A 26,260-nucleotide genomic window follows, 5' to 3' on the forward strand; every position below is an offset into this window, starting at 1 on the left:
GTTTTATCCTTGATCACTCAGGTTCTCAGTTTTCAGACCGACCATCCTGCTTCTCTTTCCTCAGATACATAAATAACACTGGTTCTACAGAGGCATTAAACAGGTAATTACAATTCAACCATGCCTGAGATGACATTCTGATTCCTTAATAGAAAAAGCTCACAGGGGCCCCATTTGCAAGTTGATTTTCCATAATTTAATTCTCACCATTACCTTACTATTTAGCGTAGCTTATATAAAAGCTTTATATAAAAACTTATATAAAATGGTGATTCCATTTCAGCTAGAAGGCACATTCAGAGAAGCACAGACTGAGGAAAAGTCCAGTATTCTTACCGGAATCTTTGGGAGTACATCGAAGAGGATTCATTTGATAAGCCACAATAAAATACCACAAGATTCTCTCCTCCTGATCTTCTGGTCTTAATAATTCAGTTCCTTTTCTTTTTAAATGAGTGAACTTCAAACTGTCCCCAAGCCATCTCAGTTCTTTTTTCTTCATTCTTGCCTTCCTTTTCTCTGTCTGATTTCCCCCCTATCAGCTATATGCCCTGTTCCCTTTCCAAGTGCAAACTATTTAAAACAGTTTGGGTCTGTGGTTCACTCTGCCCCTTTCTCTGAATCTGCACTGCAAAGCCTAGGAACCAGCTGGCCCAGAGTCACTGAAAAGCCTGTGTGAGCTCAGGGAAGGGACACACAATTCCCTTTGGCTCACAATGGGCGGCCATCAAAGCAACTTTCTCTTTATCTAGCAATAGCCGGAGGAAATACTGCAACATTTAAGTTTTAACATATTTTCTTTTTTTCCCCCTCTCATCTAAATTCTGGCATCTCTTGAAGGCAATAGTGCTCTGAATATGTAGGTCTTCTGGTTCCTTCCCACAGATGCATGCTGGGGCTCTAAGTATCTGCTCAAGTCAATGTGGGCCTCAACAGAGGAAAGGGAACTACCTTTCTCTGCTCCTTACTGCCCTCCCTGCTCAGCCTCTTCCCCTCTCTCACTGTTTCTCAGTGACTCATCTGGGACGCCTCCCCAGCCACCACCTTGCCTGGGTTGCAGCCCGGGCAGAGGAGGAAAGAGGGAGTCTGCCTCCTGCTGCACAAGGGTGAACATAGGCTTCCTAGGGACTTGCCCTTGTACTGACTAACCACCTTTGCCCAGAGTGTGCTCCATTCCAGTGGTGGTCCTTACTATGCTAAGAGCCTGCAGTTTCATAATGTTGCAATACTTCCAGAAAATATTTGCCAGGAAAATATATAATTTACAGAAAGACAATGAAAGTGACTTGCTAGGCCTCCCAGATAGTAGAGGGATCTGGAAACCTTCCTAATGGATTGCGATCACTTCATTCCAGATGTCTCTTGAGTCACATTCCCCCTGAATGGTTCGCTACTGTCAGCTCATTATGCTTTCCCTGGAATTTCCCCTTACCCCAGCTTTTCTCCCCAGAATGAGCTTTCCATGATTCCTTCCCAGAGTTAGCTTTTTCAACTCTGTTCTTTTATGCATGGCAATAATAGTCTATTCCATATGGGCTAATGTCTCCAACAGAAAGACACTTCTGGTTCTACTGACTGATCGCTAATGTGTTTTCAATGATATATTTTACTGCCATTGAAGTCATGAGTGCAAATTCATAACGCATTTGAGTGAAGGATTTATACAAATAGAACATGATCTCAGTTATATCTGATCTCAGTCAGATATAACTATTACATATCTTCATCATGCAGGGCTCTAGGCTTTGGAGATGCTGCAAGACTTTTTTTATTAATTTGAGAGAGGGAGAGGCGGGAAGGGGCAGGGGCAGAGGGAGAGAATCTCAAGCAGATTCCCTGCTGAGTGTGGAGCCCAACTCAAGGCTCAATCTCACCACCCATGAGATAATGACCTGAGCCGAAACCATGAGTTGGATGCTCAACCGACTGAACCACCCAAGTGCCCCTGCATCAGCCAAGATTTTTGTCCTTAAAGAGCATGTAGTTTGGTAAAGGGAGAAGATACGTGTAAGTGCTAAAGTGCTCAAGGTGCTAATGCAGAAAGACCCACAGCCTATAAAGGGAGCAGAGAAAGAGGGATGATGAATTCTATTTGGAGGGAGCAGAAAAGGCATCTGTACTTGTCACTATTCTTTGAGTTGTAAGTGATAGAAGCACCACTCAAACTAGCTTAAGCAAAAGGGAGGTGTCTTAGTGTATAGAATTTAGGAAGGCCAGGGGTGGTTCTGGCTTCATGCATAACTAGACCTGGGACCCATTAGTGTCATCAAGATCCTTCTTTCTCTGTCTTTCAGCTCTTCTTCTCTCTGCATGTTCGACATTCTCCAACATGGATACATTTCTTCCATGTGGCTTGGGAAGATTGCCACTCCGATGTGCACTGTCCCAGCTTAACCTCAGTGGAAAGGGAGCTTTTCTCTCCCAGTATTCATGTGTCTATCCCTAGAAATATTTCTTATTGGTCCTGCGGGGGTCGTTTAGCCAGCCCTTGGCCCAACTGCTATTGCACTGAGATAAGGTGGAATGATTAGTCCAGCCTGCGTCACATGCAAATCCTTGTGGCAGAGATGAGCCTGGCTACATGTGATTAACTTATGACTGTCATACCCACCAGTTCCATTTACAATGAGGGTATGTGAATTCTCTGAAGGAAAGAAGACTGGGCAGATGGTTACTCTAGTTTCATTGATATTTAAACTGTATTGTCAAAGAGGAATACTTTTTTTAAAAAAAAGATTTTATTTATTTATTTATTTATTTATTTATTTATTTATTTATTTATTTATTTAAAGAGCTTGAGCAGGGGGAAGGGCAGAGAGGGAGAGAGAGAATCTCAAGCAGACTCTGTGCTGAGCATGGGCCCAATGTGGGACTCGAGCCCATGACCCTGAGATCATGACCCAAGCTGAAATCAAGATTCGGACACTTGACTGACTGAGCCACCCAGGTGCCCCAGTACTTTTTTTGTCAGATGAAGCAGTGAGGGAAAACTTACTATTTGCCATTGCAGGCAATGGGAGGCATTCTGGGATTTGAAGTAAGGGATGGAGATACACTTCCATTTTAGAGTATCACTCTAGCAGCCATGCAGAGGGACTTGCTCAGAGCCAGGACTCAGAAGCAGAGAGACTAGTGAGGACATCCCTGCAGTAATCCAGATGGAAATTGGGTGTAACAGGTAAGTGCTATGGATTGCTAAAGATACTAATGTGGAATATTCTACATGTGCAGGTGGGGAGATAAAGGAGGGAATATGAAGGTAGTAATAAAGGTTGTATTTGGGAAGCAGACGATGTAGAGAATGACAAGCAGAACCAACAGGAAGCGGTCTTTCGAGAAAGTGATGTGTCCAGGATAACTGCAGTTTCTGATTTGAGTAGTGCCATTTGCTGAGATGAAGAATAGAAAGATGTGAGGCTAGGGGAGGAGGGATGGCCAAGATGATGATTAGGCAAGCACTACATTTGAGGGAATGGGTATGAACTCTTGGCCATTGGATATGGGAATCTGGAGCTCAGAAGGGAGACCTAGGCTGAAAATCCAGATGGGGAAGTTATCAACATACCGTGTATGGTCGATGAGACTAAAGGGAATCATGTCGTCTAACTGTCTGGAGTGGGAAGAGAGTTAGTGGTTTTGCCTTCATCCAGGGAAGCAGAAGTCTGGGGAGCAGCAGGCTAACAGGTGAGGAGCACAGCTCAGATCTCAGCAGCCCAAGCAGGCGATCCCAGGAACCCAACAGTGTTGTACTGGAACTTGCTGGACATTGACTCATAATTGATTCTATACAGAGGCTGACTGCACGTCGTACCTCTTTTGTTGGGTTCGTAGTGACCTCAGGACCTAACCCCATCACTGTGGGAGCAGACTCAACTCACCAAAGATTCCTCTAGCAGCCGTTGATGAACAAAGGGTCCTTGGGACGGGGCCAAGCCTGAGTCTGCAGCAGACAGAACACAAATGTGAACATGCTGATGCTGGTGCCTGGTTGTGTATATTAACAACTGTTTGGTTTTGAGTTTTAACCTAATAAGGAGTTTCCTCAGAGAAAATATGAATACAGCACCAGTGGGGAACTACTGCTTTCCCACTGTTGCCCATTCCTGCACCAGCATGCTTTGGTCTGTGTGGCTGAAAGCCAAGACCCTGCCTTGCCTACCCGCCCTAGATCCTATTAGTCCAGGGTCTCGTCAGCTCTGGTTCTTGTATTTGTCCTTTTCTTTCCGTTCTGATCAGAACAGCTCTAAGCTACAGGGGGCTTGTTAGCTTATCCATCCCCACCACATTGCAACATCCTCCTAAGACACTTAATGATCTTTTCATCCAGAGGCCAGCAAATTCTGACTACAGGCTAAATCTGGCCTGCCACCTCTGTTTGTAAATAAAGGTTTATTAGAACACAGTCACACTCGGGGTGCCTGGGTGGCTCAGTCAATTAGGTGTCTGCCTTTGGGTCAGGTTATGGTCCCAGGGTCCTGGGATTGAGCCTTGTGTCGGGCTCCCTGCTTAGTGGGGAGACTGCTTCTCCCTCACCCCCTGCTTGTGCTGTCTGTCTCTCAAATTACTAAAATCTTTTAAAAAAAGAAGAGAACCATACTCATTCATTTATATATTATATATATATATATATATATAAAATACTCATATATATATAAAATACTCATACTCATTCATTTATATATTATATATATATATATATAAAAATATATATATATATATATTATATTTATATAAATAAATATATTTATATATTATCTAAGGCCATTTTGCAAAGCAGTGATAGCTTTGAGTAGTTGCAACAGAGATTGTATGTTCTACAAAACCTAAAACATTTACTGTCTGGACCTTTATAGAAAAAGCATTCCATCCCCTATTAATCCATCCTATACACCAGTGCCAGATTAATGTTCCCAAAATGCCATTTTACCATATCACTCTCTTGCTTAGAACCCTGCAATATGCCATTGCCTATAGAATAAAATCCAAACTTCTTGGCCTGGCATTCAAGGCCCTCAATGGTCTAGTCCTAGGCAATCTTTTGAACCATCGATCTCTATTCCAAAGAGCCAGCCCTACACTTCAGATAGATTTCCCTCCTCACTGTCCCTGGAATGTGCAGGGACATTTCTACCCTTGTTCACACATTCCCTTTTCCTGGAATGTGCGCCCCATTAATTTATATCTACCTAATTCCTACCCATTTTTAATGAACCAACTTAAAACCTGCATCTTTCTGATCATGTCTGTTCACAGTGACCACCAGTGAGTCTACTGCTTGGGGATGTAAAATTTCACTGTTTATACCATCGGGAATATTTTTTCTATTCAAGGCATAGTTCACTCATATCATGGTGGGCAACTCTGGAGTGAGGATTTTCTAGATGAACAAAGACCCAGAGGTGGGAAAGCCTAGGTTTGCAAATGACCAGACGTGTAATTAGAATACTGGCTTAGCGCATTCAGGTTCTATAACAAAATACCATAGACTGAATTTGTTTTCCACAGTTCTGGAGGTTGGGAAGCCCAAGATCAAGGCACTGGCAAATTCCGTGTCTGGTGGGGGCCTGCTTCCTGGTTCAGAGATAATTGTCTTTTCACTGTGTCCTCACCTGGTAGAAGGGGCAAAAGAGTTCTCTGGGGTTTCTCATATAAGGGCACACTAGTCCCATTCAGGAGGGATCCAATCTCATCACCTCATCACCTCCCAAAGGTCCCCACCTCCTAATTACTGTCACTTTGGCGATTAGGTTTTAACATACAGATTTAGGGGGAGGACATAAGCGTTCAGTCTATAACAAACACGTAGCACACAGTTTCACATGCGTGAAAGTATTGTGTCTCTGCATCATGTGTCCGTGACATACTACCTCTTGGATCTGGATTTAAATTTGGACCACTACATATCTGGATAGCCAGTGGGAGCAAACAATAAGGTCCCGTGAGCCTACTCTTGAGGGGCTAGAGTAGCTAGGATATAGACATGGTGGCTGGTTCTGGAAGTCCTTGCTTTGTCATGTGGCACTTCTGAGGCACTGGATGGGGGGGGCTCTTCTCATTAGGCCTCACTTTCCCATCCACTGTCATATATTATATGTTCTTACACATTCTCTGGGATTAGGCAGCGTCCATAATGCACCACTGATCGGAGTTCTTTGGTAAATGGTTAACTTCTTGGGCCTCACTTTGGCAGGGAGGTTATATCCCTGACTCGGATATCATGTCTCCCAGCGGCTTGAGATTATAAACTAATATTTCTTACAAGTCTGTGCATTGCACAGAGGAGCTTGGTTGTAACACAAATCATAGCTGTGTTGACTTGAATAGAAAACATAGCAACTCCTTCTGTTAGCACAGAGCCCAGCAGCCAGCCTTCCACAGTATCGTCTCCTCCAGAGTTTGGCTGTTCTATTGTCGGATGCCACTCTGTCTGTCTAGCAAGTTTCTCCCTGCATATGTGAGTCAAGGAAAATAATCCAGTGCCGTAAATGTCTCAGCAGACCTCCCCACTGTGCACTTTGGAAACAAAACGTGGAACAAGTAAGCTGTCATTAAAGGCAGGCCTTTCTGTTCTTAAATCAGTCACATTTATATGATGTCTCTTGTCTGCATTTGAGAAGTATGGGGAAGAAGAGCATTAAGTGTGCACTCCAGTGGAAAGGTTATGCTCTGAATACAGGGAAATTACCTCCCTTTAGAGCCGGCGTCTAGGCATTACCTAGAAGAAAACATGTGGCAATAAGTATAAGAACAAATAACGTTTATTGAGCATTTACTATGTGCCAGACCACTGTTCCAAATCCTTTACATTATCATCTCATTGAAACCACGCCCCAACCATATGGTTTAGGTACAAATTATGATCTCCTCTTTATGTGAGAGAAGGTGTGGACCCAGGGAGGTTAAAAGAACTTGCCAGAGGTCACACAGGTAGCAAATGGCAGAGCTGGGAGTTGGATCCAGGCAGACCAACTTCAGATTTCATATTTAACATAACCTCAGGGAGCCCCACCCACATGCAGTGCTCCCCCACCCCCACCCCGAGACTAGTTTCAGCAAAGACCACCCATCTAATTTGCATTGTTTGTGAAGTCGAAAGGGATGATTTGTCCTACGAAATTGGAACTTGTGTTGGATTACATGTGTATGTGATTTCGATGAGAGAAAGCTAACCCTAGAATCCCCACTGTTTCATTCTGTCATCTTTGCAGTTTATAACAACCTTTATCTTTTCGATGGAGACATTTTTATTCTTTGTCTCCAAATTAACGCTGCATAGAACATGACTCTGTGAGTGTGTGTGTGTGTGTGTGTGTGTGTGTGTGTGTGTGGAAACCGCCTTTTCTTCTGGATGAAATTGCTGCAGCCTGGCTGACGGAGGAGACTCTCCCACTCGCCGAGCCCACAGCAGGCATGTTAGGCAGAAAGCTCCTGGAGGCAGAGAGGCAGGTGACACTGTGTGTGTGCCCAGCGTCTCTGTGAGCGTCTCTACAGATGTGTGTTGCCACCACTGCTTCCAGCCTTAAAATTCCTGGAGCCAACACCCACCTACTCTTACAGCCTCTCTCTCTTTATTTTCAAGGAAAAAAGAAAGAGGCAGACTGAAATAGAAGGCAAGCGGCAGGAACTTGACGAGCAGATACTTCTGCTGCAGCATTCCAAGGTAAGTGGCTGATCCCGCGAACCTATTCCATTATTAGACATGCAGATCACACTCCAGAGAGCTGGGCAGAGCCTGCCCTGGCATGAAGGCATTGCCGCCGACTGCGCTAGCCCTTTCTCCTTTAGTCAGGAAACCATCTCTTGGCTTTTCTCGTGAATTTCTCCAATGCAGGGCATTGTTACAGCATTCCAGTTTCTGCAAGCATGAGGAGATTACAGTGTGCATGTGGACGGGTTTGGGGGCTGGTGTGTGCATGTGAAATGTGGTGGTTATATATAGAAATTGGATGGGAATTTCCACATGGTGGGCGAGGCAGTGTTCCGGGGCTGCATCCCCAGTGCATTAGGTGCTGAGCATGTGTCTGTTCAGAGCTTCCAAAGGACACATTGAACGTACTGTTCTTTTATAGATTAAAAATCTGAGTATTTTCTTTCTTGATATGGAGAAACGGGAGATAAAAGCACTGTGATCTGATAAAAGAGCAACCCTGTGTATTTCCCATGATTCATTCGTTTTGTTTCTACTTTCACAATTTTGGAAGTATTCTCTTAGAACGAGCATTTGGCCAAGAGATGGCATTGAAATGATTTGACTTGGTTGGGTCTCCGTTGCACAGAGAGAGAGAGATGTTTCATTATTTATTTTTCTTTAAAACATAAGGCACTTAAGCATCATAATTGATTACAGCCTACGAGAAAGCTCTGTCACTGTCACAAGGACTCCACGGGCTATAGCATGTTGCTTTCTGCAGGCTTGCAGCATATTGTGAACACATTCCAGTGACCAGCTGGGAGTTGCTGCATGCCTTCTAATGCTCTGGGCTTTTCTTTAGGAAAACCTTCTCCTGCTCAACTCAAGTTGCTGTGACAGTCATGTATAGATCTGCATTGCTCAGAGGGCTGGTGGGGAAGGTGGGGCTAACTTCAGGGTGATGCTAGGTATAGATAGTTTAGATTCTTTTAAACAAGATGAGTCTTTATGATTGTATTTCCCATTCTTCTCTAGAAGATAGGGTGGTGCTAAATGAATCCTTAAGATGAGAATTATCAGCAAGCTGGTTTCAAAGAGCAGCATGACCTAAATCCGCTTAGCATATTTATCAGTTTACTATCAACTTTAACCAGAGAAATGTGTTTAAAAGGAAGAACAATAGCATGATACTGAGAATATTGCCCATTTATTTTTGCTCTTGTAAATCCATTTATGGACCTTTCTTTGTAGGAGCTTACACTATATCCCATATGCTGTTACTCTCTCCTTACAACATTTCTGAGGAAGCATTGAGGGCTAAAGTTAGTATTTTCTTCTTACAGAGAGGGGGACTTAAAAACACTTAATAGAACCAAGTGAATTTTTCAAGGTCAATCTGGACAGAGGTGGGACTCTGGCTCAGAGTACAGTCAACTCACTCCTTATAAGAGACCAAAATGTACTAACACCTCAGTGAATTCTAGGTTTAAGGTGGATTTTTTTTATGAAGGAGACTGAAAAAATGAGAGGCTGTTTTGACTAGACAGCCCCTCTTCCCTTTAAGCTCAACATGGTTCTTTGCTTTTGCTTTCCTTGAATCAAAAGGCAATAAACATATGTCAGAAGATTAAGTTTCTTTTGTCCCAACTTCTTATCATTCTGGATGCCAGATAAGATACCAAGGACTCATTCATTGCTGATGTCCAGCACAGTATCCATCCATGTATCCATTCATCCATGTATCCATCCATCCATCCATCCATCCATCCATGTATCCATCTATCCATTCATCCATGTATCCATCCATCCATCCATGTATCCATCTATCCATCCATCCATCCAACCATCCATCCATCCATCCATCCATCCATCCATCCATCCATCCATCCATCCATCCATCCATGGATCCAGCCACCCAATCAACAGAAATAACAGTAAAGAGGACTTAGTATTGCATGTAGAAGCAGTGAGACTCCTTCAGAGACTTGGAAACAAGGGAATCAGATAGTTCTTTATGGTTATCCTGGTAAAATCCTCACATTGTTGATAAAATTGACTATCTAAGGGAACACCCAGCACTTTCACCTAAGTAATCTTCCTATAACCTGGAGAGAAAAGACTGGAAGTGATGGCAATTTAGTAAGTGGAGACCAATGGGTTGTAATTCTCTCTCTCTGGAAGGCCCATGTAGACAGAATGAGGGTGGATCAGTAACCTTGAACAATGAAAGCAAAACCAAAAACAACCTCAGAGATCCCAAAGGTGGTTTATCTGGACTTCCCTGGAGAAACTCCAGCTCTGCAGGTACCAAGTTTCTATGCTCTGGGGAGGTGGGGTCTGAGGTAAGCAAGGAGTGGATCAGGTGAAACTTTTCTCATGACTCTGCCTCTCTTTGTTCTGAGTCCATCATTCCCAAAATAACTGAGTTATTTTGGTGGTGCCTGACTGGGAGATATGATCACTTCAGGCACCAGAAAAGAATATGTTCTACTTTCAATCAGTTAGCTGTTGACTGAACTTGAATAGCGTGAGTCATCTTCCCTGTGATCATTCAGTTTTGAGCTTGGCAGCCTCACCTGTGGATGTTAGTAAATTCATTGAGGTGATAGTTCCTCTGTGAGCCTCTTGGTAGAGACTCAGCCAGCTTTGTCCTGGATGCATGGCAGCCTTGTCATCCCTTGTCCATCCTCGATAATATTCATATTTTTGAGTGCCTACTGTGGGCCTGGTACTTTAAATACGTCCCCTCAATAATGGCCACAAAATTCGTCACTGACTTAAATGGCCACTTTCCCTGTCTCACAGGTGAGGAAACAAACTCGTGAGGTCAAGTCATTTGCCCAAGAACATAGAGATGATAAGCGAGGGAACCCTGGTTGAATGCTAGGGCTTGTCTGCCTCCAAAACCAAGCCTTCTCTAGGACACTGTTTTCTTTAAATGAAATGTTCCATTTTGAATAATTTGTCTAGAGAGATGCCAATTACCATCATCATTGTCTCTTTACTGTAAGTTATACTTTAATGGACTCCAGAAAATTTAGACCATGTGGAGACATTATTGATTATTGGCAGTTCCTATAAGTAGAAAATATTAAGAACTATGCCAACAATATTTATTTAACTAATTTATAAAATCTAGGATGCTCCCTAAAATATATATGCTTAGTGCAAAGTTAAATGGAAAAACATTAGAATTAGATTTCATATTTATTAAGATATAATTCTCATTGTCAAATAGTCTATAGACACTTATTCTCATGCAATGAGGTATGAATTATTTAGATAGACTTACTGGTCTCTTGTCAAAGCAAATAAATAGAATGCAAGACAATAGTTTTGATGCTTATTTGATTAATATTCTTGGTAATTGTGATATTTAGGATTATGCAGTGAGCAATGCCACAAAACGGAATATTCTTACTTTATATATGGACAATTAATAAATTCTGCAATGCAATAAAAGACCCAAGTACTGAAAGAGCTTCTACACTCCAGCGATTAGGAAACCTCCAAGTACTTTGAAGTCCTCGCCAAATTAAACTCAGATTTCTTTTTACAAGATACTTAGCTATATTTAGTATTTAATATTTATGATGTAAGAATTTCCAAGAAGTGCTCACATATCGGATCAGTAAGCAATTTTAATAGCTGAATTATTTTTGCTGTTTATAAGAGAAAGGAATGCATGATCACTGCAAAAGCAAAATTTTAAAGTACAGGAAAATATAAAGAAAAAAAGCATATCAACTGTATACTGGTCACCCAGATATAACTCACACAGAGGTATATTCTTCTATGCTTTTTCTCTAGTATATTTTTATAGATTAAGCTTTGTGACCCTTGTTCATAGGCCTCATCAGCTGGTGATGAAAATGAAATGATATTAAACATTCAGGTCCAAAATACATTCACCTTTGCCTCTTTTCTTGATTTTGGCGTATGGGCTGTTTTAAATTCTCATAAAAGGGGTGCCTGGGTGGCTCAGTTGGTTAAGCATCTGCCTTCGGCTCAGGTCATGATCTTGGGGTCCTGGGATCAAGTCCTAGGATCCAGCCCCATGTCAGGCTCCCTGCTCAGTGGGGAGTCTACTTCTCCCTCTCCCTTCCCCACCCACCCCGCCGCTTGCGCTCTGTCTTTCAAATAAATAAATTAATTAATAAAATCTCATACAAAACTTTGTAATTTTTGTGACATCACATCTAACATTCTTTTGCTTTATGATTTCTGACTTTGATATGGTTCTTGCAAAGAACATCTCAAAAACTTACCTAGGATGTTTCTTGTCCTTCAATAGTTTTAACCCACCTAGAATTTATTTTTCTATATGAAATAAGATAGGAATGACTTCACTTTTTATCGACGGGGAGCCAGTTGCCTCAACGTGATTTATTGATTAATTCATTCTTTTCCTCACTGACTTAAATGTCTTCTTTATCATATACATATTTCTCCCTTATACTCGAGTCCACCATTTGTGGATTCTTCTTATTCCATGAATCTGCCACTCCTGTGCTAATACCATCCTCATCTAATCCCTCTGGCTTTTTAAATATATAATATGTATTAATAATATGTCATAAGGCAAGAGCCATCATTATTCTTCTGTTGAAAAATTGTCTTGGCTTTGTATTCTATGGAAACAATTATTTATTTGCATCGTTTTTATTATGTGACTTGTGGTAATGTGAGTTTAAAAAATAAATCAACTATTATATTATACCAGGCAGACTAAACTTAATATTCCCTTTGCTCTCTTGGTTGAATTACCAGAGATTTGTCTATTTTATTGGTCAGCCCAAGGTCCCAGCAAGAGTAGGCAGAGTGTATGTATTGCCACATGAATCCCTTTAGAACTGTCACCATTATAAAGGTCTGTATGACAGGGGCAGCACTGTCAGAATCAAATTGCTAATATCCTATCTTCAATACATAAGCTGCCTTTGAATTATTTATTTATGAGCAGGGAACCCTGACTAGAGTTGTTTTTTTTTTTTCTAATCCAAGCTATGAAAATTGTCATTATATTTTAAAAACCACAACCTTTTCTTTCAAAAAGATTGAATGGAAAAAAAAATCAAAGACTGAATTGTGGCCCTACAAGATATTTATTGTCAACTCACCAAGGTCATCTGCTACATAGCCTGAAGGTACCAGGGGCCTTGCTGCAAACATGTTACAGTGGCTCCCACTATTGTGAACCTTTAGCACTAATTTTAGACTTTTCTTGGTTGTTAGTATGTGTGAAAGGCCAATTTCAAATTTTAAAATATTGAATAGACGGGCAGGGTACACAGTGTCAAGGAGCTTTATGTCCCCCTTTCTCCCATCCCGTCTCCACTGGCCCTGTAAATAGAGCTTGAGTAGAAGTTAGAACTTGGTTTCTTCTATCAGAAGTCTTGGTTTGGCTTCTGCGTGGACTGAAATCATGTAACACAAACTTAATACCAAACCAAGGTCTTACCGGGAGTCGATGGGGAAGAGTGATAAGAATTATCATCATCATCATCATCCTCCTCACTCGCTACCATGACTTCAAATATCATTTATGCATCAGTGACTCCCAAACTGATATTTATCCCAACTGCAATGTCCCCTGAACTCCATGCTCTTGTATTCAGCTGTTTTCCTGACATGTCCACTTAGATGGTGCCACTTCCATTTATAAGCCTCTCAAGCTTAACCTGCCCTAAATACAAGTTTTGGTTTTCTGCTCTTCTAGCCCTTGTCCTTCCACTAGTCTTTCCAATCTCCAGGTGAGGGTACCACCATCCACCCTTTTGCTCAAACCAAATATCTGTGTCACCTTTAATCCCACACTTTCCCTCGCCCCTGCATCTAATCTATCAGCAAGTCATGTTGACTCTACCTCTAAAGTACACCCTGTGCCTTCCATTTCTTCTGCTGCTCCTTGGTTTCAAGCTAGCATGCTCTGTCACCTGATGATGTAATAGAGTCCAATCACTTATACTTTGTAATCCTATCCCTTTCAGTCTGTTTTCTTCCTATGGTGCTTAGGATAAATGCCAAACTCCTTAGCAAGTCTGCAGTACCCTACCTAATCTGGCCCCTGCATTCCTCTCCATCTCCAGCTTGTTCTACCCTCCCTTCCCCACCCCCCACTCACTATGGTCCAGCCGCTTGGGCATTCTGTCTGGTCCACAAATGCGCTAAACTCTGTCCCGCATCTGGGCTATTACATTTGCCGGTCTCTCCCCCTGAAATTCCCTTCCTTGGATCTCAGATCTCAGCTCAAATGTTCACGTACTCGCAGGGACTTTTCCCACCTTAAGTGTCCTCAGTCCATCCCTGTTTGTCATACTGTCCTGCCTACCTCCTGCCATGCATGTATCACAGTCTGAATTTATCTTGCATCCTTGTGTATTGGGACAAAAGCTTGGTGATCCTGGGGACTTGCCTGTCTTCCAGAGCAGTGTCTGAAGGACCTGGCAGAGTGTCTGGCACATAGGGAGTGGATGGGGACACCACTGCTCCTGAGACGGGGATGCAGGAGGAGAGACAGCTATGTGGAAGGATGATGAGCTCCTTTTCGGGTCAGCGTTTGGCTAACCAGTGGGAAAGTTTATGCATTCTCCAGGTGTTTGGATAGTCACAGGTTCTGATGCAGGGCTATTCAAATTGCGGACCTCGGACCAGGACCGTCAATGGCAGCATCACCTGGGAGCTTATTAAAATTCAGATTCCTCGGCCTTATCCCAAACTTCGAGAATCGACACCTCTGGGAGTGGGAATCTGTGCTTTCGCAAGCTCTCCTGTAAGCCTTATGCATACTTCCTTTGTCTTGACTCCTCATAGTTGCATCCACTTGACAAAGGTGAAGTTTGACAGTTCTTCACCCCTGTAAGCTATGATACAATTTTTTGGTATATGCAGTTCGGACATAAAAAAAAATGACAAGTTTTTATTTTTAGTGTTCACTTCTGCCGTGCTCTGCTTGTCACTTAATTCTGAAACACTCAGGCAGCCAATAGGGACCAGAACAGTAGAGGGAAACTGGTGCTTTCGATGGGTGTGTGTGGTCAGCCCGCACAAGTGCATTATATTCCAAGGCTGCAGCACAGCCGACCCTCAGGGACAACAGGAGGGCATCTGGCGTAGGTTAAGGGAACCTTCGGTGGTAAACGTATTAGAATCGGTGGTTTGCCCTAGCAGCGTTACTTTAAGACCAAGTGAAAAAAAATCAACTTTGCTTTTTTGTTGTTGTAATGTCCAAACACTTTTGTGAAACAGACTTCTCTGAGACCAGGCCCACTGTCTTGTTCTGTTAGAATCTCTCTTCTTGGGCGCCTGGGTGGCTCAGTTGGTTGGGCAACTGCCTTCGGCTCAGGTCATGATCCTGGAGTCCCGGGATCGAGTCCCGCATCGGGCTCCCTGCTCGGCAGGGAGTCTGCTTCTCCCTCTGACCCTCCCCCCTCTCATGTGCTCTCTCTCATTCTCTCTCTCAAATAAATAAATAAAAATCTTTAAAAAAAAAAAAAGAATCTCTCTTCTTGGCTCCAGCTGTTGGGGATGCTTGGCTTATCCAGAGAAGAGACAGATGTGAGGGCACACGTGCTCTCGGTGTTCATGGTCACCAGGCGGCTCTTGTCAGAAGTACTGATGGATGGCTAGGACTCAATTAGCCAGAAATGAGCCGTTAGACCCTTTCCTGGGTGGCAGGAGGCACAGTGTGAAGAAGAGCAGATAGAACATTCCCAAAAGTAGCCACTGTGTCACGTTTCAAGAAGCCCCGGCTGCAGAGCATCCCTGCTGGGGCAGAGAAGTCTGGGTCTGTCCATGGCTGCCTTTTCAGAAGAGTACACACACCAAGACCAAGGTTGCCAATAGATCTGTCCCCCAGTAATCCTAACAGGGTTTTTACCCTCTATGGGTTGAACTAGGTGAGTATCAAACATTTCAACTCACGGAGCACTATGAATGAAAGTGCAACACCCCCCTTCTGAGTAATTAGAATGACAGTTGAGATTTTTCCAATTCACCCATTTACTCATTCATTCTCTGGAACTGGGCTGGGTGCAGCAATGAGATGCAAAGATGAATGAAGAACAGTCCCAGCCTTTGAAGAGCTGGGAGTTCAGAGGAGGAAAGATACAAAAAGAAAGAATTGGAGAACAGTGTTAAGAGTGCGCTGGAGTATGTTCTCTGCTAGAGGAGACAGAGCAGAGAGCCATGGATCCTGCCAGTGGGAACGGGGAAGGCTTCATTTTACCTGCTCTTTCTCAGATGAAGGGAGGAGAGGCCAGAAGAACAGCATGGACAACAATAATAAACATTTCTCTAGTACTAAGTATGGGCTCAGCACTTGCGTATGAACTCATTTAATCCTCATGACAAGCCTGAGGTGGGCTCTGTCATCATGTCCATTTTACAGATGAGAAAACTGAGGTTTGGTGAGGCAGATGAGACTATCTTAAGGTCACACAGCTAATAAGTGGGAGACTGGCCCCAGAATTCAGGCTGTTAACCACTGTTTGACATGGCTTCTCACTGTGTGTGAGCATGATACCTGGAGAATTTTGAGTGGAGAACAGTGGTTTTGAATTTTTTTTTTTTCTGTAGCCCACTTAGAAGGAGAAACCAATTTAACCCACTCATCCCCACTTTCCAGTGGAAGAAACATCTCTGTAATAAAGCTATGGAGAATGTAGTAGTTTGCTAGAGCTGCTATAACAAAGACCACAGACTGGGTGGCTTAAACACCAGACATATTCTCATCATTCTGGAGGCTAGAAGGCCAAGATCAAGGTGTTGGTAGGGTTAGCTTCTTCTAATGCTCTCTCCTTGGCTTGTAGATGGGTGTCTTCCTTTGATGTCTTTACATGGTCTTCTTTCTGTGCATGTCTGTGTCTTAATCTCCAGTTCTTATAAGGACACCAGTCATACTGGATTAGAGCCCATTCCAATGACCTCATTTAACCTTCAAGACCCTATTTCCAAACACAGTCACATTATGAGGTAGGAGGGTTTAGGACTTCAACATATGAATTGGTGGGGGGAGGAGCTATAATTTAGCCCCTAAGAAAGAGCAACCAATGTAAACAAATTGTACTGTGAGCTTTTACACATGATTTTATATTATTAAATAATGCCCTAGAAACTTTTAAAGTACTTTTTTGACACTATCCTTGGTGGTAGTTGTATATACATTTACAGGCACCATGTTACCAATGATGTATAACTGTTTAAATTGGGTAAGGGCGGCTTCCGTGTACAATCCCTTTAGCATACAGTTGGAATAACTTACATATGAACAACCTCATGTCTTTAATGAGTGGAAAGCTATAGGCCAAGTGCCATAAATATGCTTCCCTATGTACTGTATGTAAGGGTAACCAAACAGACGTCCACCAAAAACGATCTATAATTAAAGGGCAAGAATAACACCAGTGAAGACTATGACTACCTGGATACCACACCGAGGCATTGCTAACAAAAAGTCCATTCAGAAGTGTAGGAATTGGGGGCACCTGGGTGGCTCAGTCATTAAGTGTCTGCCTTCAGCTCAGGTCATGATCCCAGGGTCCTGGGATTGAGCCATGCATTGGGCTCCCTGCTCCACGGGGAGCCTGCTTCTCCCTCTCCCACTCCTCCTGCTTGTGTTCCCTCTCTCGCTGTCTCTCTCTCTCTGTCAAATAAATAAATTAAATATTAAAAAAAAAAAAAGAAGTGTAGGCATTCTAGCCATTGGAGCTTGCGCCTGTGCATCCAGCAGGGGCTTCAGAGCCCTGCGTAGCTGCTGGATTTCTCAATAGAAAGGTGAATCAGAACCGTTAATGAATTCTTACTATTACTAAATGTCGGTAATTTTTAGTAACTCATTTTATAGCTTCATCATAAGTAGCTCCTATTCCTTGATCTCAAGACAAATGTGAACCTCTGGAATTGTCTACCTTTTGCTTATAAGAGCTGTAGAAAGGAAACTGAAGTGAGTATGAATTCTGTGTCCACAATATTAGAGATATTCCACTCTCTCATTTCTGTACATCATATTTAATTGGCTGCAAGCCATGCATAACCTGGCTCTTAGTCATTATAAGGGCTCCCTTTCCTTTACCTTGCTCAGCCTGCCTGATGAGGTCAAACCAGATTCTGATGGAGGTGATTCTGGGATCCAGGGAACCCAGTGCTTACTCTATGCTTACACTATGTTGAATGGCCTCATAGCCATTATGGGACCAGGGAAAAACTGGTGACATGCCCTGCTTACAGCACCCTTACAGCACTCCATTCCCAGGACCACCGACCTGCCAAGGGGATGCTCAGCCATGATGCCCAGAGTCCAGCCCCTGCAAACATCCAATAACCACCATCGGCCATCTAGGGACCATGTAATGGAAACCCAAATCAAAAATCCTCTCCCGTGCCTTCCTCACCTTACTCTTTGTTTTAGGGAGTTTCAGCATGCCTTTCTTTTGAGCTGTTTTCATTTCTCTTGTCAAAGCAGTAATGGCTCCCTCCCAGCCATTGATGTGAAAGTCAGAACTTTTTTTATTTCGGGGCACCTGGGTGGCTCAGTCAGTTAAGCGTCCAGCTCTTGATCTCAGCTCACATCTTGATCTCAGGGTTGTGAGTTCAAGCCCCACATTGGGCTCCACCTGAGCCTACTAAAAACAAAACAAACAAACTAAAAAACAACCCACCTTTTTATTTCACTTCACAATGTATTAGTACACTGGTGCAAATGGAGTGCATGATTTTAATACCATTTGGAGACCACTGCTGAGGATGGTTGGGAATCATTAAAAACTTCTAAGAAGAAGCATGACATAATCTTTTTTTTTTTTTTAAAAAGAAACACCTTGGGCACCTGGGTGGCTCAGTTGGTTAAGCAACTGCCTTCGGCTCAGGTCATGATCCTGGAGTCCCGGGATCGAGTCCCGCATCGGGCTCCCTGCTCGGCGGGGAGTCTGCTTCTCCCTCTGACCCTCCTCCCTCTCGTGCTCTCTGTCTCTCATTCTCTCTCTCTCAAATAAATAAATAAAATCTTTAAAAAAAAAATAAAATAAATAAACAAAGAAACACCTTAAGATGGACTCGATATTAGGGTGATCTTAAGAAATTATATAATGGAATTGCAGTAGCACAGAAAAATGTCCTTATGTTTTAGAGATTCATACTGAAATACTTATGGGTGAAATGTCATGGTGTTTATTATTTCCTTTAAAATGCTTTGGTGAAAAATTTGTGGGAAATACGGCAACTGTTTATCATTGTAAAGCTAGATGAGTGACATGGGCATTCATTGTACTGTTTCCTGTTTTTCTGTATGTTTTCAAAAGCTTTTTATAGTAGGAAATGCAGAAATAAACCCCTTTGGTGGCTCTCTAGGGGTTAGGCCTGAGGGAAGTCGGGAGCCAAGTTAGTGAGGAGGCGAAGGCAGCAATTCAGGTGACCACTGATGAGGGGCGGAGCTAAAACCGAGGCACCGCGACACAGAGAAGGCTGTGGACTGAAAGGTGTCATCTAGTCTGTTCTCTTCCCTCCTTCCCACAGTCCAAAGTGCTTCGGGAAAAATGGCTGCTGCAGGGTATCCCCGCTGGAACTGCCGAAGAGGAGGAAGCCAGGAGGCGGCAGTCTGAGGAAGATGAGTTCAGAGTCAAACAACTGGAAGATAACATCCAGAGGTAGGTGGTTCCCAGCGCCGGCACCCCCCCGCACTCCTCCTCCCCGCGCAGGGGTCTTACAGTGCAGTAATCGCCACTGTCCTCTAGGGGGCCCTCCTCAGTGCCGGACCCTTTGCCCAGAGCTTGGGAATTCTCTTCCTAAAAACAGAGCACATTGGTATCGTTTTAACGTTTCCAGATAACCCCGAGTTATTACTCTGAGTACTAACTACTGTATGGGGCTGTCATTCGGTACGGTGATGTTTTCCTGGAGCAGTGAGGTGCTGGAAGCAGCTTGTCCCTTCACTAAACGCCCACCTTTTGAGTTCTTCCACCAGCTTTTGTCTTTTTCCTCCTGTGAGTCAGGCTGTTAGCTGTTATTGCTGCTGTAGTGGGTCTGTTTCCTACATTTGATCAATGTGAAGTGGGGAAACGGTAGCCAAGGGTCTGAGAACGATAGACGTGCTGAATGAGGGCACCACTGTGAGTTATGTGCCTGCTCTAAGAATTAACTTTGTACGGTCTGCTTGCGCTGCTCAGAGGGTGAGTTGGTTCCTTTATGGTTCTCAACCAGGTTCTGAACATTTCCGTCTGGGAGATAAGTGACCTTCCTGTGGCCAGTGGTTGGCCAGGCTCACACAGGAGCAAAAACATAGGTTTGCACTTAAACACTGTGGTCGTACCAGGTCCCAGGACATGTAGCCAGAGATGTGAGATGGGGTGGAAGGTGGTGATCAGAGATGCCTTAGAACCAAATCTCCCTCTCCACCCCATCGCACCAAACCCCGCCTCAAATCTCAGCCTCAAGAGCTTCATCTCTTTCTCCTGAGGGTGCAGGCTCATTTAGAATACAAAGGGCAAGAGCTACCTCACTACCAGCCTTTATACCCAAGCGTGAACGAGGACTGTGAAGAGTCCTTAGGGACTCCAGTAGGGTCACCAGAAGGAAAAGCAGACTGGCCGTAAGCCCTCAAGGCCTGGGTCCCTGTTTGCTTGGGTCCTAACGTCCCTTGAAGAGTTCTCAAGAGCAGCTTAGCTAAATTTTGCTTGTGGGGGAAACTCACTAAGAAGAAGTTTGTATGTGATGTGCATACACACACATACATGTATGTGAATACATACACATGCGTGCATGTGCACACGTATGTGAATATGTATCTACATGTGCGCACACACACAGGTGTGTGAATATGTGCACAGACATTTATATATGTGGATGTGTACGTGTGTGCGTATACACATGCAAGCATGCGATTACACACACGTGTATGTGATTAAGTACCCACCTGCACGTGTACGTGTATGTGATTATGCACATGTGTGCACGTGCACATACGTGTGTGGATGTGTATACACGTGTGTGCATATACACACACGTTTTAGCATACAAAGGGTAAAGGCTTAACTATTACCATTTTAGATAGATAGCTAGTTAGATCTATGTATATATCATTAGAAGAAGAAATCTTAGTCCTAGAAATACGACATCACCCTGGTGAGGACAAGTACCTCTAGGAAGTAGGAAAGGTCTCCTGTTGGAAGCCCAGAAGGTAGAGGGGGAAGGGGCAGGAGCCTGTCACTCAGAGTCCTGAGCCTCGGGAGTTGCTCTCCTCCCAAGTGGCCCAGCTGGCTGTCTCTTAGACAAGACGAGGGAGCCAAGGATTGTTGGAAATACTGACAACAAGCTGGGGAGGAAAGGCCGCTCGGAGAAGTGGTTTTACAGGAAGTCTCAGAAGTGGCAAGTCCATGGTGCTTTCAGCTGTAGGTGACAGTTGATATAATACAGCTGCATCGCTTTGTCTTTACTCTTGTTAAAGGTTCCGTCGTTTTCCCGTCTCTTTCTCACTGGCTGTACGTACTCACCTCAGACAGGCCTGGCGCAGAGCAGAAGCTCCACAACTATTTGTTGAATGAAGAATTGGGCCCGGGTATGCCACATCTCAGGGAACCCCTGCCCGGCAGAGGAGGCCTGGAAGAGTATTCTCCAGGCTAACTTCATCCTAGCAGCCAAGTGGCCTGAGCACAGCCTATTCACTACCTCGGTTGTGAAAGGAGGCAGTGCACACGCTGAGGGGCAGAAAATTTTGTTTAAAATCATTTTTCAGACACTGGGTATCTTTTCTCACTGAACCTGACCTGTTCACTCATTTCATCCATTAAGTGTCATAGATGGAATGCAGAAAGGATTTGGAAAATAGGATAAAATTAGTTCTATGACCTTTTCTGTTTTGCTGGTTGTTTTTTTTTTTAATGGCATTAGAAAACATGGTCTTCCTACCAAATTGGCAGTTTGGCTTTGGCTTGTGTACTCATAGACCATTATTTCGGCCTCACAGGTGGTAACCTTTACCTGTGGGATGAGCCATCACATGGAGGGAGAATCTTAAATTGAGACTCAGTTTCGGCTAAATTGACTCCCAGAGTGAGGACTAAGAGTTAGGGGCTGGTTTATTGCTTATGTGAGCATTACCATATTCAGAAAAATAAGGAGAATCTCTTTTTATTTTTGAGTCAACAGAATAAAGAGCTCAGTCATGTATGCAGGCAATCTCTTGGAGCCTACTGAAGAGACAATAGCCAAGCCAGAAGGGAAGAAATCACAGCAGCCTAAAAGGGTGGGGATGCAGGTGCTTAGGCCTGGATTCGGGGGGCATTTCCTTCTGCCACAGTCATGGCTCTGCTGGGCTGTGGCCATTTGCTGGGGCTGAGTTATGTTGCCTGGAGCAGGGCTTCCGGTGGGCATCAGTTCTTCCTCAGAGCCTCTGGAGGGAGGAGCTTCTTCCTACCCTGGAAGTCAGTGTCTGCTTCTCCTCGTCTTACTCACAACTTGTCTGCTGGAGAACCGTTAGCGTCTTTAAGTTCCAGTGCCCAGAGAAGAAAGGAGCTGTCCTGCCTCTTCCCTTAAAGGACACTGAGCCACCTAAGCTGCTTTCCTTAGTCAGGCATGGTTTAGTTCGCTCTCTCAGTCCTATAGCCACTTGAACAGCCCTAAAGGCTCATTGGAAGCACAGGTGTCCTGCAGTCTTATGGTCTGTGTGGATGGTCCGTTCTGGCTCTGCTCGTTTTGGCTGAGCTCAGCTAGGTGACCCCAAGACATAGGTTGGACAAGTCTGTGCTTTCTTCCCCCAGCACTAATGAGCTAACCATAACTGTTTCCTTTTATGGCGATGGCAGAGGAGCCAGGGGACTGAGAGGAAACAGAACTGCCCATAAGCCATTAGCCACAGCAAGTCATGGCCACCCGCAAAACCAAGGTGGGGAGACAGACAGTCCACATTTGGTGGAAGGAACTTCACAGTTGTGTGGCAGAGGGCACAGATGCAGGGAAGGGTGAGAATGGGAGCTAATAATTCACTCTTCCAGAAGTGTGATTGTTCAAGAGAAAACTGCAAGCATTAGGGAAAGTATAGAAAAGCGAATTCATGAGGAGGAAGATGAGCTAAAACAACTTGAGAATTCAGAGGGACAGGAGAAGAGAATGAGAAAAAACAGGAATAGCGTTGAGATCAAATTCAGATTCTGATCTTTATATAATAGGAATCCCAGAAATTGGTTACAGATCAAATGCAGAAGAACCACTAAATAAAAGAATTCTAAAAGGAGCTTCCTTTGTTTGAATCAGAGTATCAATCTTTAGATCTTTAGATTTGAGTCCACTAATCTAAGTCACTCCTGAGTAGTGAAATAAATTCTCCTAAAGAGACATGCATGGGGCGCCCGGGTGGCTCAGTCGGTTAAGCGTCCGACTCTTTTTTTCAGCTCAGGTCATGATCTCATGTGAGATCGAGCCACATGTCGGGCTCCATGCTGTGTGTGGAGCCTGCTTAAGATTCCCTCTCCAACTCCCTCTGTCCTGCCTCAGCCCACTCACTCTCTCTCTCTCAAAAAAAAATCTTAAAAAAAAAAAAAAAAAGGGCAAATGTTTTCAAACCATAAAGTAGATTGGTACCGTTGTGCCCTGAAGGTATTTTAGTCCCTGCTGGTGAACCAAGAGTAGCTTGAAGAACCTGAAGGAACAATAGAGAATAGTAATCAAAGAGCGGGGAGAATGAGTACAAGGAAAGATTAAGGGACATCTGTGTTGTTTAAGTTTGGAGAAAGAAAAGGTAATAGCACCCTAACTCAGAACCTCAGTGTAGGCCGGATTTAGTCCATGTCTTAATTCTTTTTTTTTTTTTTTTTAGATTTTATTTATTTATTCATGAGAGACAGAGAGAGAGAGAGAGAGGCAGAGGGAGAAGCAGGCTCCCAAGGAGCAGGGAGCCCGATGCGGGACTCGATCCCAGGACCCTGGGATCATGACCTGAGCTGAAGGCAGACACTTAACCATCTCAGCCACCCAGGCGCCCCCATGTCTTAATTCTTTATGTCTGACTATTTAATTAATATTAACTAAGTTAATATTAATTAATTAATTAATTCTTGAAGTCTGAATATAATAAAGACTTCAAATAAAGCACAAGAATTTGCACTTAAACATATCTCTTTCCTTAGATATCTTCAGGAAGAAAGAACATGACCATATTTCCATTTCTGAGTCTACAATTCTTCATAGTGCCAGTAGTCATACAACAAGTTCCAGGTTTCCGGGCATGTCTTTTACCAAAGTGTTATTTGTAAATTGGTGATTGTTTGGAATGAAGAATATTGTCTCTCTTCCAAGAATGTTACATGTGGTGCTTAGATTTTGAAGCCAGCACATAAGGAGAGACGGAGGGAAGGAGGAAGGAACTAGACTATTAAATCCTGGGCATTAGAATCACCTGGGAAGCTTTTTAAAAAAAATATAGATTCCCAGGACTTTTTCCAGAAAATTTGGATTCAGTGACCCATGTGAGGAGCCCTGGAATTTATGCTTTTTTAAAGAGTGCTCCTGATCATCTGTGTAAATCACAGTCAGGTTCAAGAAAGATTGCTGTGAATGGAAAAAGAATGGACCACAAATAAAATGTAATTGACTAAGAGCACAATAGAACTGCAGTGATTACATCACAGCAGTGGGAAAGGAAGGAGAGGACTGGTCTCTACAGTGGATAAACAGATGGTCATTTTTTTTGCACAACTTTTCCCTGGGCCATGTCAGGATAGCCCAGTCTATTGGTTATATTTTTGGCTCTCTAGATAGCAAAAGTAAAATCGGTTAAATATGGTCAGCATTGTTGAAAGCAAAATCTGCACAAAGATCTCTCTTTTTTTTTTATTTCAAATGTCACATCTTCTGTATGCTTTATTTCCTATTGGAGTGTCATATTGAGAAAGCCCAAAGGATTGTTTCTGGCTTGGTCCCATGGTCAACCGCTGTCCATATTGTCACTGGGTGTGATGGGTCCCTGGGACCTCACATTTATACTCTTGGAGACTTCTGGCAATTAGATCCACGCTAGCCTTGTCAACCTCACATCTGCTCCAGTCATCAAGTCTTGCTGCTTGCCCTATGATTTTCCCACTTAAGATTCTCTTTCTAATTTCATCAGGTTTTATTCAGATGTTTGAAATACAGTGTTCTAGTGCTCACTTCAGCAGTGCATATACTAAAAGTGGAATGATCCAGAGAAGATTAGCATGGTCCCTGCATGAGGATGACACGCAAATTCGTGAAGCTTTGAAATATAATGTTCTTAACTTTCTCTGACTAGTGAGAAATATGGGAGAAATCTGTTCCCCCCACTTTGGAATTACCCCACTGAAGAGGAGAAACTTCAGGGAGTGGTAAATGAAAATGGGACAAGCTGTTCTAAAGCCAGGGTATTAATTCTAGCACTGTTGTTAACTTGCTGTGTGACTGTGGGCAAGGCTCTCACTCTCTCTTGTCTTCGGTTTCCTCATCTTTTCAGTGAAGAGTCTCTCAGGATCTTCCAGCTCTGGTATTCTAAGAGTCTCCAATTTGGGAAGTTGAATAGAGATCCCTTTTCTGAGCAGATATACCTGTGTGGAGAAATGCTACTGTTGTAGAAGGAGGTGCTTGTGGAGACAGGCCAGAATTGGGGAAAGAGGTGAAGTCCTCAGGAGACAAAAGCCCCATGTGTGAATCACTGGCTCATCAACGCAATGACTAATTCATCTGATCCACTGTCAGTTCTAAAATATGTCCCATCAAATACTGATTGAATAAAATATTGAAGTCCCAGCTCCTAACCTAGAGAGAGGCATTGCAACGTTTTGAAAAAAAAGTTCAAGATGCAAGTGGACTGGCTCATTTCTGTTTCTGGATTAAGATTCCTGAAGTGCTTCCATTGGTCTCTGACAGATACCAGAATTCACTTAGTTTTCCACATTCTTAAGAGGCTCAAAGCCGAAGACTGGAGACATTAGGCAGAAGCATGTGTGTGTTACATGATGGGATTTTGGCAACCAACAGGATGACAGCCATCCACAAATAACTGTTCTAGAAAAGGAACCACAGAAATGTCCCTTGAAATCACAAAGGACACTTGCTTAGGATTCATTCTGTCCTTCATACTTGCTATTTTTGACTCCATGATGCACTGTTCTTCCAGAGCAGGATACAGAGTACGGAGCACTCACATGGGCGGTCCACATCTGTGCACTTTGGCCTGCAGCCCCACCCCGCACAGCCACATCTGGCAATCCAGCCCTGTTCTCCTCCCCATTCTCTTTGTTTCACCATAATAGAACTCTGTATACTATAAACCATATAGTGATACAGTGGTATCACCATATCATCTAATATTCATTGGTCTCTTAGCTGCTTCTGGGTCCCTAGCTTTTTGGCCTCCACTTCATTCATTCATTTTCTTGTTTTTTATCCTCATAATACTCCCATGAAGCAGTGGTGATGACGTGAATGCCCATAATACAGTTGGGAGAACTGAGGCTTAGAAGATAAAGTAACTTGTTGCCCCAAACGACTCCATTAATAAGTGGAAAAGTGAAGGGTTGGCTCAGTTGGTAGGTAGAGCATGTGACTCTTGATCTCAGGGTCATGAGTTCAAGGGCCACACTGGGCGTAGACCTTACTTTAAAACAACAACAACAACAACAAAAGAGT

The 26,260-nt window shown here is 43.4% G+C and overlaps 1 protein-coding gene and 1 non-coding gene across 6 annotated transcripts in view; both read left to right on the top strand.

Annotated features, from left to right (window-relative positions):
* The window catches only part of PALM2AKAP2 (PALM2 and AKAP2 fusion), a 330,921-nt gene that overhangs the window by 61,564 nt on the left and 243,097 nt on the right, over positions 1-26,260 (top strand). For all 5 annotated transcript variants that reach the window (XM_045882883.3, XM_054509339.2, XM_045882884.3 and 2 more), the window contains exons 2-3: positions 7,580-7,660; positions 19,142-19,272. In XM_045882883.3, the coding sequence (XP_045738839.1) occupies positions 7,580-7,660; positions 19,142-19,272 (212 nt within the window). The remainder of the gene's footprint in view (positions 1-7,579; positions 7,661-19,141; positions 19,273-26,260) is intronic.
* LOC123850301 (U6 spliceosomal RNA) lies at positions 24,759-24,865 on the top strand. Its single transcript, XR_006792268.1, has one exon. It is a non-coding gene; the product is annotated as a U6 spliceosomal RNA (small nuclear RNA).

This window comes from Mirounga angustirostris, unplaced genomic scaffold (assembly GCF_029215605.1).
Source record: "Mirounga angustirostris isolate CCGP_5_RB_7025 unplaced genomic scaffold, mMirAng1.0.hap1 SCAF_15, whole genome shotgun sequence".
NCBI classification, from domain to species: domain Eukaryota; kingdom Metazoa; phylum Chordata; class Mammalia; order Carnivora; family Phocidae; genus Mirounga; species Mirounga angustirostris.